Source organism: Falco rusticolus, chromosome 1, assembly GCF_015220075.1.
Source record: "Falco rusticolus isolate bFalRus1 chromosome 1, bFalRus1.pri, whole genome shotgun sequence".
NCBI lineage: Eukaryota > Metazoa > Chordata > Aves > Falconiformes > Falconidae > Falco > Falco rusticolus.
Genome location: NC_051187.1, coordinates 22,457,074 through 22,470,515, shown reverse-complemented (window position 1 = coordinate 22,470,515; position 13,442 = coordinate 22,457,074). Strand labels below are relative to the sequence as shown.

The 13,442-nt window shown below is 41.6% G+C and overlaps 1 protein-coding gene across 3 annotated transcripts in view; it reads right to left on the bottom strand.

The window, feature by feature from the left end:
- Positions 1 to 13,442, bottom strand: part of RABEP1 (rabaptin, RAB GTPase binding effector protein 1) — a 52,778-nt gene extending 39,336 nt beyond the window's left edge. Inside the window, exons 1-2 of one of the 3 annotated variants that reach the window (XM_037375054.1) lie at positions 12,019 to 12,053; positions 11,824 to 11,893 (exon numbers count right to left, since the gene is read on the bottom strand). Coding sequence is in view for 2 of the 3 variants with exons in the window: in XM_037375052.1 (XP_037230949.1) it covers positions 12,578 to 12,632 (55 nt within the window). In the remaining variant the exon portion in view is untranslated. Of the gene's footprint in view, positions 1 to 11,823; positions 11,894 to 12,018; positions 12,054 to 12,577; positions 12,720 to 13,269 lie in introns of those variants that run through there. The other 2 variants (XM_037375053.1, XM_037375052.1) reach the window with 2 other exon arrangements.

The following is a 13,442-nucleotide window of genomic DNA, read 5'->3' as shown; positions in this document are numbered from 1 at the left end:
AGTGGTGGCTTTCAGAGACATTGTTGCATTCATCCAACAATTTCTAGTTTATTGCACAGTTGAAGGTTATTCGACATCCACAATGTGTTCACTATTGACTAAACATTCATCAGCAAACAATCCAGTACAAATTTAATGCTACGTACATCAAAACTTGTGTTGCTGACAAATGCAGCTATCGCTTACAATGCAGAATTGAGCCTTGCTGCATCGGATCTGTTACAAGTAGCTTTTTATTTATTGCAGTAAATCGATAATTGCAAGATCAAAAATATTCAACTGAGCACTGCATGTTAGAAACATCTAACCACACTGTAAATATTATACTAACATCAAGTGGAAATTTGCAATATACTATTAAAGTTTGAAAGTAATACTATTTTTTCATCGAAGCTGAATGACTGAAGCATACCTTGCCACTATAACTTATGGTCTTAGTAGTGCCTATTCCTTCTCTATTTTCCTTTTTTTTTTTTTTTTATGTTAAACACTGTATGACATGCTACATTAAGGACATCAGAAAAAAAAAAGCCATCACCAAATTAAAATTATTAAAATCTAAAGAAATGGAGGTGCATTGAATAAATGGGAGGATTCTCTTTATAATACTATCAAGAAGAGAACAAAAACAAAGGGAAGAGAAAACAAGGGTTCTTTAAATGGCTTAATCCTGCACAGTTGAACAGCCACAAGCAATAACAACTAAGTAATGTTTGGCATGATATTGTAAAAACTTGCATAATTGTTTCTATGCCCATCTTCAGGGCATTTTGCATGAGTTGCCGGCATTTCACAGGTACGTCATCTCAAAGATCATGTTCCTGCTTCCACCAGCTGAGGTAGCTGCTATTCACCATGAAGCATTGCTCAGCACCAAAGCTGCAGCTGGTGCTGCTGGTTTAAATTGATGCAGAAGTGTAGAGCAGGCAAATGAACATGACAGCATCTCCAAGATGACGCCAAACACCAGTTACCAAAAGTAACTCAGTACTCATTAGTAAAACAACGTACTGTCCTGCATCTGCAATGTGCAATCATTTTTACTGAAATCTTACCCAAAATACGTTTATACAGCAAAAAGTACTGTTTCTCCTTCCCCATTTAATTCCACTTCCCACTTTTTCTCCCTTTTCACAGCACTCACAACATACTAACAGCTTTGTTGCTTTGTTATTGCCTCCTTCGCCTTCTTTCTTGGACACAAAACCAGGCAGTCACGATTCTGGGGTCCAAATCTCCATCCCCTGACATTCCTGATAGGAATCACACCAGACTTCCTCCCAGTTTTGGTAAGCCCACTTCTTGTGACGAGTAATGCTCCTTACCTCCTCTACACGTAGTCATTCTGGCCCCAGGTAACTTAAGTCTAGTTTTAAATGTATGCTTAGTTAAACATTATTTATATTAGATTGCAATGGAACAGTGTTTGCCCACATCAAGTATCACAGGAACGCAGTTAATCACTTATGTCCACGTTGACAGTAATTTTTTTTTCCAGCAATCTCTCTTTCATTTGCTAAAAGCATTGTTTCTTCCCAAGGACAGTCCCTACCTCCATCATTACAGTCTGGCTTTTCCTCCATCCCTTATCATAGCAATTGGTTCTTTCCTTCACCATTTCACTAGAATAGCCATCAGACCTCTCAGTTTCGTGCACACACTTTTCTCCACTTTATGCATGAGGGGTTTTGCCATCATTAGTTTTTACCCCATTTCTTTTCTGCCAGTGATGTTTTGACAGCTGGGGAGAACAACCCCTCAGGAAAACACTATTTGTTAGCATTTTTTCAAGAGAATCAACCATGCTTTATGCCTCATCAATTCAGTGATAACTTTAATAGGGCAGCAGTGAATCACAGGTTTGGAAAAGTCAACCGGACATCACAACAGATCGTATCCTATAGAAAGCATTTTGGCTGCATCCTGCTGCTACCATCAGTGAATCTTCCCAGAAAAGCAGTGTTGGTAAGCTTGAATGCACATCACAGTATTTCCAAAGTCAACAGCAAGCTACCGTTCAGTGAACTTTGAATTCATCTACAGCAACACAAAATGGAGAAAACTGAGTTATCATTCTCATCACAATCATCAGCATTTCCCCTGCCCGCTCAGTGCTTGGAGCTCTTTTCATTTTTCATTTTCAATTTTTCATTTTTATAACCGCTCTTTACAAGAGGATCAATTTAAAAAAAAAAAAAAAAACACTGCAGGAAAAAAGCTCAATGATTTCTTGGCTTTATGCAGGGTACATTTACCCTACAGGCTGTGTACATTTACTCAAACTAGTCACTGCTTGAGCAAACAAGAGCACAGTGATGACAGCACAAAACTCAGGGAAGGTTAAGTATCCAAGTACTGGCCAGATTTCTCTAAAAGGGCTCACAGCTTGTGCTGAGTGTCATTGCTGCTACAATTACACCATTATCAGCTCAAATCTAGCCTAGGTAGATCTACCTAGACTGTACCCCGCAGTCACAGCCTGACTTGATCCCTTTGGCAAAGCTTTTCGAGCCTTTAATACATCTAAGCTTCAACAATGCATTGGCAAACATGGCAGCATTCATGCACGCTTTCACCACTCCTTTTAGTTCATCAGTCTTTTCTACCTTGTTAACTGGTAAGCTAAATAGTCAACATAAGGTGTTTCAAGCAGGAGTGCAGAGGAGGCTCCTTCAGCCTGTACGAAGGGCTCCAGCAAAGCCACTGATCTCCCCTCCGCAGTATTTTAAAGCAAGACCCCCAAAAAGGCAAGGTACGTAACTCCTCCTGACCAAAACATCAAAAATATGAATGAGTCTTCGTATTCACGCAGGAATGCTTCTGCCAGGCTTTTCCACACTACCACATCTCATCATTTGCATGCTATAACCACAAAATCCAGAACAGATTAAACTACTTCACGTGGCAATTACACTTGACGGTGAGGTTTTCAGTCTATCTTGCCTTGCAAGAAAAACAAAATTTCAGTTAAAGATATTGTCTGTTTTAGTGAACCATCAGAAACCTGCTGTTCCAATCAAATAAGAATATTTCAGATTGACAGATATTTAGGGAAAGATTCTGACACGCACTTCACTATACAGGAGACCATATACACAATTTCTCACTCTCAACACCACTAGTATAAATGTTTTCTTAAAACGTAAACATTTGCTAGACCCAGATGAGAAACTCGGTACAGAATTTTCTTTCAAGATAATTTAATTGCTGACTCATTTTCAGTGGGAGGGAAAATAAAAATTCCTTTGACTCCTTATAAATGTTTATCACTTCGCCTACAGATTTATTAAAGGCTATCCTCTTTTGGGGAAAAAAAAGTGAATAAAGTATGACTCAGCTGACAGGGAAAAAGCAAAACAAAACAGAACAACCCTACTGCATTGTTCTCTTTGATAAAATAATTTAATAATTATTATATAATTATTAAATAAATAATTTCATTATCATTAAAACAAAACCATTCCATTAATTCAAAATTTCCCCTAGGTACCCTAGATCTCATGCTGTCTTGCTGTTTGCCACAGGGACAACAATTCTGGTGTAGCTTTGAGAGCATTCAGGCTACAGACCATTCCAAATACTCTGCTTCCCAATTTCTGAGCAGAAAGAAAGAACAAATTAGTGATGATTTAACACACCTTACAATTCAAAGGAAGGTAAAAAAAGTGAAATATTTAATTGGAGAGACGAGTACATAGCTAGATCAAGAAAACTATGCAGGGTAAACCAAAGAGAAGTCACTGTATGTAAACCAAAGAGAAATTTATGTAGGCAATGGCTTCTCTAGCTTACCATTGCTACAGGTATGAGACTGCCGTTTAAAGCATATCAGCATGTTTGTGGACATTTTCAAAAGCTGACATAATCAGTAATAGCGTGCAAACTCAATTCCACATGTGCAGCTACCAGACAGCATTAGTGCACTTTTACAGGTATGAGTAAAGCTTCAGAAACAGCAGCAATTCACACACATCCCAAGAGTTATGAATGTGAACAAGCACCACAAAAGGGATTTAATACCAGATGTCTTACCCTCTGTGGTTCCCTATCCCTTCTTACATAATTTGGCCACCCAAATTGGTAAAGAGAGAATAAACAGAGAACGGGAACAGGTGAAGACTGACTTTCAAGGAATAGTAATTTAAAAGTATTAGCTGTCAGAGAAGCAGGTTGCAAGCATAAAAATATGGTACCTTAGAGTCATCACTTAAAGGATATAAATCTTAATAAATGGCCTGGGAAATATTGATGCCAGAAGTAATTATGGAGACACTGTGGTCATAAATACAGTATGACAAATAATAAATTATTAACATCTTTATTTGATAAGGAACAGTAATACAGTTCCTATCATTTGGAGTAAGGTTTCTACAGCAATTTAATAGTTTCCCTGAGAACAACAGACTACTACTCCCCCAAGCCTGTATAATCTATTTCTTGACAGAAAACACAGCCATCGTTCTAAATATTCATATTTTTTGCTACCACTTGTCAACCAAATGAGTTCCTAAACATTTAGAAATGAATAAAACTCCTCCAGCATGATTTTTTTTTAAAAAAATTAAATACACACGGTGTACAAGCAATATAGAACATGAAGACTTTACAAAGCCAGCAGTTATAATCATTTTAAATCAACTTAAGTACCAGTGGTCATCTGAAAGGGTAACTCAGCGCTCCCACCTCACCCCGACACACATGCTTTTATCCCTACCCACCCAGCTACAAGAGCCTTTGAGGCTGTGCAGTGACAGAATCAGAGAAGTGATACAGCAAAAAAGTTGAGGGGTAGGAGGGGGGTGAGTCAAACCAATTTTCAGCCAAACTAGGTCCCGGATCACGCTTATCACTTGGCTGGGCATATACCAGAACTGGCACAAACATGACAGCAAAGACACAGACTGGTTCAAACTGGGAAAAAAAAAAAAAAAAAAAAAAAAAAAAAGTCTGAACGATACCCTTGGACACTCATATTGCTACTGTGTGGTCCAGCTCTAACACTCATCCGGTCCTTCACTAAATCACTCAGACCCGTGAATGCAGCAGCAAGAAGTTCTCAACTGGGTGACTGCGCTGAACTGGCTCAGTGATGGGTCCAATGACACAAAGGAAATGACGGGAACACGACTATGGGCGCAGGAAGAAGAGAGCAGGGTCAATCCTTTCAGCAGAAGCAACCTTCTAGACTGGCTTAGCTGAAATGTGAAATGCCAGCCTATGGGTATAGTTTGATAAACAGTTTAAACCTAAGTGCACACTGCTGGCCAAAAGAGATAGCCTGGCCTTCCCTCTGTCCTGCACTCTTCCTTGTGGCAACCGAGATCGGTGTAGTTGTGCAGCAGAACATACTTTTTAAGACTGTCATTTGCAAGTGATAAATGACCTTCCTCAAATTCTGATTTCCATTCCAGCTCTCCAGGGGAAGCTTACAGACTTAATCTGTATCAGAAAGCAAATTCCAAAGCTCAGATTTCCCATCAGTGTTTGTATACACATCAGTTTTGAAAAAATGCAACTGAAAGGGTGTCTCCAGTATAGATGTATTTAGACTGGTACAAAACCTAGAGCTGGAGATAAAAATATATCAGAAAACATTTGTATTCCAGAATAAGGTTAGGCTCACATTTACTTCTACTTGAAGGTAAATACGCTAGTACAAAACCACAGTTAGATTAGACCCAATAACATGCCGTTACAACCCTTCCTGATGTATCATCAACTAAATGTAAGCCTCAGTGCCTCAAATGAATGCAACCTTTGTAACATCAGGAGCTTCTACACCATTTAGAGATTTAGCATCTTTATCTCCAGTTCCACCTAAAACTCAAACAGAAGCTGTGAAGGCCAGACAGACAGCTATAATATGCTCACAGCCAGAAGCAGCAGTCAAGCACAGAATACAGTTTGTCTAATTGCTTTCCCGTTAATTTAGGGCTGTAGCTAGGGATGTGTGCAAGGAAGAAGATATAAACAATGAGAGCTGACAATTAAGAAAATCTTCCTTGAAACCAATCTTTAAAAGGAAACCTAAAAGATGTAGCACATGACAAAGATGCCAGCTCATCAGATGATTTGAACGAACAGAGCCAAATTTATGCTTCATATTTCACCAAAATAAACCAAGTAACACCACAGCTAAATTATCTCACAGTGATTTTGGCACAGAGTACTGTTAATGTGAGATGAATGTTCCAATTCCTGTGTATGAAGTCAATGGGAGTCTAATACAAACCTCAGCAGGCTTTAGAAAAGACATTTTCTCAAAGGGTACCAGACATGAAAATTTATAGTAGATTGTTAACATAATTACCGCTTGAGCAATAACTTCTAACACTCATCTGTGTTTCTTCCTATGTAGATTAAAGCCAATGACACTGAAAAGACATATGTATGGATAGTTTTATACTCCGTGGTTGTATCCAAGTTACTGTTTGCAAGTTAATGCATCTTTTCTTCTTTTAAGCAACTAACCATGGCGCTGTTCTAATCGTTTTGCATAGCACTGCTGTAGAATAGATTAAATGTAACACACAAATCACTTCTGTTGGTAAGTATTTTAAGTGTGATCACCCATGCAAATACAAAAAGTTACCCTACCAAGGCATGGGTGTGGTGGATAAACAGTTATAAATGGAAACACTCAGACAAAACCAGCGAGAGAACACTCTTTCTTCTTCCGTTTTGAATAGTTCTCGCTTTTGTTGCCATTTAAATAGCATTTCAAATCTTGTTGCAATTACCTGTATGTTAAAAACACATATTGAAAAGAGATGCAATAAAACCCTTACAGTCTACTCAGGTCACTTTATGAAAGGCATGGGCAACACCACTATAATAACAAAGCCGGTTTGGTTTGATCCTCAGTCTTTCCTCTCACCTACAAGCTATTCCCTCTGGAGCACCACACAGTTAATGCTCCTGTTGTCTTCTGATCTGATCCACTCTGCCATGTATAACTTCCGTTACTGCATTTTTGCTCCATAGTTTTACTAAAAAACATTTTCAGAAACCACAGAATATAACAAGAAGATAAATATTAATAAAAAAAATCCCTCCTGAATTTAAATTTCTTCTCTCAGTGTGACTCACCATTTTTTTGTTTGATTTTTTTGTTGTTGTTAGGTTTTTTAAATCTTCGTTATTTTTCAGTTCTTAACACTGGCAGACACAAGAGACAAGACAGGGCTCAACGACACACAGAACAAACCGAGCAAATCGCAGCAGTGTCAGTGTCCTGCCCTGCTCTCTACTGATACCAACTTGCAGAATGGCTCTGATAGCTAAGAGGTGGAACTCTTACATTTTTCTACCTTTCCAAGAGGCCTAAGTGAACTTCCACCAATTAATTTTTGCAATCTGTGAGGCACTTCTCTCCTTTGGTTAGCCAACCTCACAATAAATAGGTAAATGAAGTTCACTGCCTGCAAAACACTATAAGCTGTACTGAGAAAAGACTCAGAACCTGAACATGCATTAAGACAGGGTTGAAAAGCAGAGGAGGACTTGCTCCACACCAAGAGTAAAGCACGAGAAGATCTTCCCTTCTCAGTAAACAAAAATGGAGAGATCTTTGTTTAAAGAAACAGATGCTTCAAAAGAGAGCAAACAAGCTAAGATCCAACATAGCTAGGGAGCAATGACGTTTGGCAAAGAAAAGATGCTATTCAGAGGAAGTTTGTACAGTCATGGGATTGTCTCTAGAAGAAGAAGAAGGGAGGCACGGAGGAAACTGGGACTGAGGGTGTGCTAACTGCAGGGCAGAGCAAAGACTGGAGCTGCCAAAACAAGGGCAAGGTACACAGGACAGCCACAGACTGGAGGTTGCATAAGGCCTGAGAGAGCAATATTTAAAGATGAGGTGATGGCTGGGAAGGAAGGCTGAGGAAACTGGAGGATTAGCTGAAGAGCAGTAGTTGCTTAAGACAAGGTCAAATGACTGGCTGTCATGTTGACCAGAGAGGAAAAATCTGTGACCAAAGGTCAAGTAAGGCCACATTTCTGCCACTTAACTATGTGGAAGCAGAAATTGCCAGGGGAGGCGGAAACAGATGTGAAGGGTGATTCAAAAGCTCTTATTTTTTCCTCTTCATTGTATTTGGAGGCATCAAGCCAGGGAAGACAAGCACAGGATAGGGACAGGGAGGAGAGAAGCACCACCACAAGTTAGCTGAATGCCAACAGGAGTCATGGCTCACAGAAGCAGGCATGAATGGGAAAAAAAAAAACCAAGCAAAACACAACGTACCAATACCTCATATTAGCAGTCATGCTGCAGTTTTGCATGCTTAAGGTACTCTAGGCACTGCTAATAAAGCAACAGGACAACCCACAAGTTTTCTCAAACACCAGGTATATTTCAGTGAAAAGCTAAAGAGGAAAGCTCTTCTTTCTGAAAGACACAGAAATATTAAGGGTACGCTGCTCACTTGTGCCTCCTATGTCAATTTATACAAAGATACCCACTGATTTAAATTTTTCCAGAGATAATTCATCATCATGCTGAACTGACTATACCATGACTAAAATTACACAATGCTTACACTATTTATAGAATAACTTGCAGAGGCTAGTACCATTAACTCAGACACCACTAAATCAGACACTAGAAACAATTCTGCAAGACTATGAACCACTCAAAGAACTAGGCCTTTGGAGTGAAAAATGTTGCTCTTAAATACACACACAACGGCATTCATAGCTAGTTGTCTTCACCCTGCCCACCCCCCATCCTTGCTGTCAGAGACTGCTTAGAAGTCTGCTTAGTAAGTGCTGCTCATCAGTGTTACCAGTTCTTGTCTTGGAAGACTTCAGAGTAAAGCCATAACCTCATGCCTTCTGTTTGTTTGGTTTTTTTTTTAACCTAGATATTTTTCTTTTTTAAAAAATGCCAAATATAATAAAATACCTACATGTAATATAGAAAACCTCACATCTGGGAAGTATTTTTTAATAAAGTGACTGGAGTGAAAACCCAGGAAGTCTGCCGTTCAGCTATCATACATTATGAAGTCTATGGGATTTGGTCCACTCCCATGCTGAGACATTGTTTGTTTGAGCTTCTTAAAAGTTTTAAAACAAAATTCCTTGTTCAATCACTTTCAAGGGAGCACACAGAAACTACTTCCACAGTGGGATTCTGCTCCACCCACAAAGGGCTATGGGAAAGCAACTAAGCATCTTGAGGCATCAGGCCAGAAAGCGACGAAAACAGTACTAAGGCCATCTTCTCTGTGACAATGGTGAAGTGACCAAGAAGTAATACAAACGGGCAGAGAACTTGTATTTTCCAGTGTTCAAAATGCAAGAGAGAGTCAGTCCACATGTTAAAAGTATATTCATTGTGCCTTCAGGCGAGTCAACAGCTAATTATAAAGAACAGGGTCATAGTATTTTTCAAAATTGAGAGAGAGATTTGGGACTTGGCTTCAACATGAAAACAGACACCCTGAACATGCGTATTTCCACACCAGAGCAAACTGACCTGCTGTGCAGATCAAAACTTCTTCAGAAATTCTAAAAGGTGGAAACATGTACGTTCAAGCTGTCTGTTTCACTCTTGAAGCCAAATCCCAGATTTTTCCACTGAACTGGTACAGAAAAACACACAGCTTAAAAAAAAAGTTTCAAAGTTTGTGGGGTTTAATTAAAAATATATTTATTTAATAATATTAGTAACTTTTCAATAATAACAAACCGAGGACCAAGCAAAATGAAAGTGAGGGAAGAAATTTTTTGACTCTGGGAAAGTACCAACAATTTTGAAGTTACTCCCCAAGAGAAAAAGAGTTTAACATTTGACAGTTACATCAACAACACAGCGTTGCACATCAGCCCGCAAAACCAGTCCCCTACCAACCACACCTAGCTTTTGAGATGAGTAATTGTGTTTTAGATACTTCAATTTCATTTAAAAGTGATACTTATAAGGAAAACAACTAGACATGTGAAATTGCCCAAGGCTAAAGTTTTGTTACTTCATTTTCTACGTGACATCCCAAATCCCTCCACTAGCCATGCTCAGCCTCTGGGCTATGTGAGAAGTACAGCGACAGCAAGTCTCATCTCTTGTCAGGATCCCAGATTACTGCCACAGGAAAACAATGCAGCTTGTGGCACTGCCAGTGGTACTAAAATCAATATGGCAACATCCTCCAATCTCCTCTGTACAGCTGAGCAGTTCTCTCCACTGAGAGCTGGCGTAATCTCCAACCACAAGAAACACACCATTTTCACCAGCCTAAGCAGAGGGGTTAAGAACAAGTTACTCCAATACTGTACAAATTCTTTCTGCTGGCAAATTCTTATTAAAATATTTGATGGCCTGTGCCATTAACAGCTTCTTTTATCACAGAACAATATCAGCGGATGTGCTAATTATCAGTCTGTACTAATGGCTTAGGTTTACTAGTGCAGTAAGAAGAGTTTAATAATTTGCATATCATTGTAATTAATTTTAGTCTTGAAGAATTAGTGTTTTATGTAACTGCAGTGTCTTCATTGTAGCATTTTCCAGACATCAGAAGGGGAATAATACTAAAGCCTGAGCATTTTGATAGGGAAAAACTATGCCATAATATTTTGTTTGGTAACCTTATTTTCAGAGATGGTAAGCATCCAGATCCAAATTATACCCAGGGAGGCTGAGAGCATACCACCTTAAAAAATAAAAATATTTTGAAAAATATGGCATTACTGTTCCAGTCATGTAATCTAGACAACGCACATCAATTAAAATCTCACAGAAAAGCACCCTGACCACAATCAATAAGAAGCACACACCTACTTGCAACACAGGTTGACATCATTAGCTAACAGTTCACAGCACAGTGCACACCAGCAGCCAAAGGACTCTGCACTTACCCTTTCTGCGATTGTTATCATATGGAAACTCTATTACCCTACACAAAAGAATTAGAGGGTTATTAACATCTATACTAAGCCAAAGTACAAAAACAGGGTAGGACCTGATGTCCATTCTTTTCCTATTTCTTTGTGCTATTCCTTTCCCTCTTCTTGGGCCCATTTTCATTTCAGTATGGGCATCAGAATAGAATATACATTCTATATGCTATTCCTCTTGTGTTGTTCTATTTATGTTTTTTCTACTGCAGTAGAAACAGTATTTCTTTTATACTTGCTTTCAACAAAAGAATCATAGTTGATGTGTCTTGCACAAATAAAGAATGCATATGGTATTTATAATCAATATAAGTAATCATAAAAAGCCACTGTTTTTCCTTAGGGGAACATACTAATCCAGTTCTATTTTGTCACACAATCTTAAATCAGAGGTTATACTACTCCTTCAAGCAATAAATTCTGTGCAAACAGCTAAAAATACTAAATAATTCCTTTCTTCAATATTTTCTCCACATTAAAATAGAACAGAGAAGTTTCAAGGCATACTTTTGCCAAGTTACTTAAAAATAAAACCAACACATACAAGGACAACAGTATAGTAACCAAAGCGGATAAAAAAAACCCAAACCGCTCCTGTGACTGCCAAAGGAGGATGGGGGAGAGGAGCCATTTTAGGAGCTCTAATTCTTTAGTGTAAGAACACAGCTACTACTTTCAGAATCCATGCAACTTACAGCCAGTTTCCCCCCACCATGTGCCTTCTTTACAGCATCCTCATCTTCCCACAGCTAGAAAGCATGAGAAAGACAGCAATCTGTACCTCCTACAAGAAAGACTTCATCAACCTATCAAATTACTAAATTTTCCTTGCACCTTTTTGCCTTCTTTTCAAACAACAACCACCAAAAAAAAATAATATCTACCTGACTTGTAACTTCTAATATACTACTAATAAAGAACTACCTTTCCTGGTCAAGAGGCAGCAAACATTTGCACAACGCACAGTTCCAGTGCACACCTGCAGTCAGCCAGTCTGCAAGAGCCAGGAAGAAAATTTGTTGGAAGTTGTTCTGTAGCTCTCAGAAGAACAAGCTAAAGAACAATAAACAATGGTTATTCACCAGAAAGTACACAAAAGCAACCCATACCAACACTGACCTTACAAGCAGGACAGCAAGGAAATTCACCTTCTCCTTAGTGCTCTAGAAGGACGAGCATGCAATCATTGACCTTAATGTAGGAAAAAACCTCCACAATCTAAACACCTTCATCATTAAAACTTTTAAAAGGTAGACTGAAATACTGAAATCCCTCAGGATAAGCGCTTTCTCACAGAACTCCACAAAAAAAAAAAGCCTACACAATTCCCTAGATACGCATAATTAAGAATATATCATTGCCCTTTTCTAACAGAGCGTTTTCCCAGGGAAACTCATCTGCTCTCTAAAAAAAGAGCGCTCTGGCATAGCCCCATGGCTGGGTAAGCACCTACCCTTCGAGGCTGTGCACATCTCTCTAGTCCTCCGATTTCTACGTTATGACCAGGCTCAGCTTCCATTTCTTGCTCTTTCCCCCCTTCCCCCCCATCGCCCAAGCTACTGTTACCTACAGCTCTCCTGACGCACACAGGCCTGTAAGCTATTCCAAGGGGGGGTGGGGGTGACAAATAAATCGTAATTCCTTGTCTGTAATTCCTCCCAAAGCAGAAACAAGTGACCTTTGCAAAACGCTTCAGGGCGAGCCCCGCTGCCTGCCGCAGGGGTAAGTGCCATCGTGAGAGCAGAGCTGTCGCCTCCTTTGTCCTCCCCAGCACAGGAGCCGCTGCCAGGCCCCGGCTCCCGGCCCCGGCCTGCCGAGGCGCCCTCCCACCGCTCCAGCCCGACGCCACCTGCCGCGGCGGTGACCAAGTCCCACCCGGGCCATCAGCGCCTCCGCGGGCACGGCCAGCCCCGCCCGGCCCCCGGCCCCCTGCCCCGGGCGGGGAGGCCTCCCCTGCCCCGGAGCCCCTTCCCGGCTCCGAAGCACCATCCTCCCCGCTGGGCACGCTGGGGAGCCGCCCTTGCTCCACACCGAGCGCATCTACGGGCGAACCGCACCTGCGGCCCCCTTCGCCCCGCCGGGCCCTTCCCCGCCCTCCCTTCCCTCACACGGCGGCCGCCCCCCCGGCCGCGCCGCGCCGCCCCCCTGGCCCCGCAGGCCGCCAACCCGCGGGTGTCCCCCCTGCCGCCCCGCGCACCCCGTCCCGCCGATACCACCCCCCCGTCGCCGTCACCACCCATCGCCGCGGCCCGGCAAGGCCGCCTCGCCCAGGCCGCTGCCCCCCCGGCCGGCGCGGCTCCACAGGCGAGCCAAGGGCTGGGCAGGCCGCGGCCAGCCGGCTCGGCGGAGCGAGGCCGCCTCCCCCTTTACCGTCCGTCGGAGGACTCGGGCCGGGCTGGGCCATGGCTCCGGCGGGCGGGCGGTGCCGCCGCGGCCTCCTCCGCCTCCAGCCGCGGCGTCGGAGCGGGAACCGCTACGCCAGGGGGCCCCGGCGAGAGACGGGAGCTGGCGGCCCGGACCTCCGCCTCCTCCGCCTCATCCTG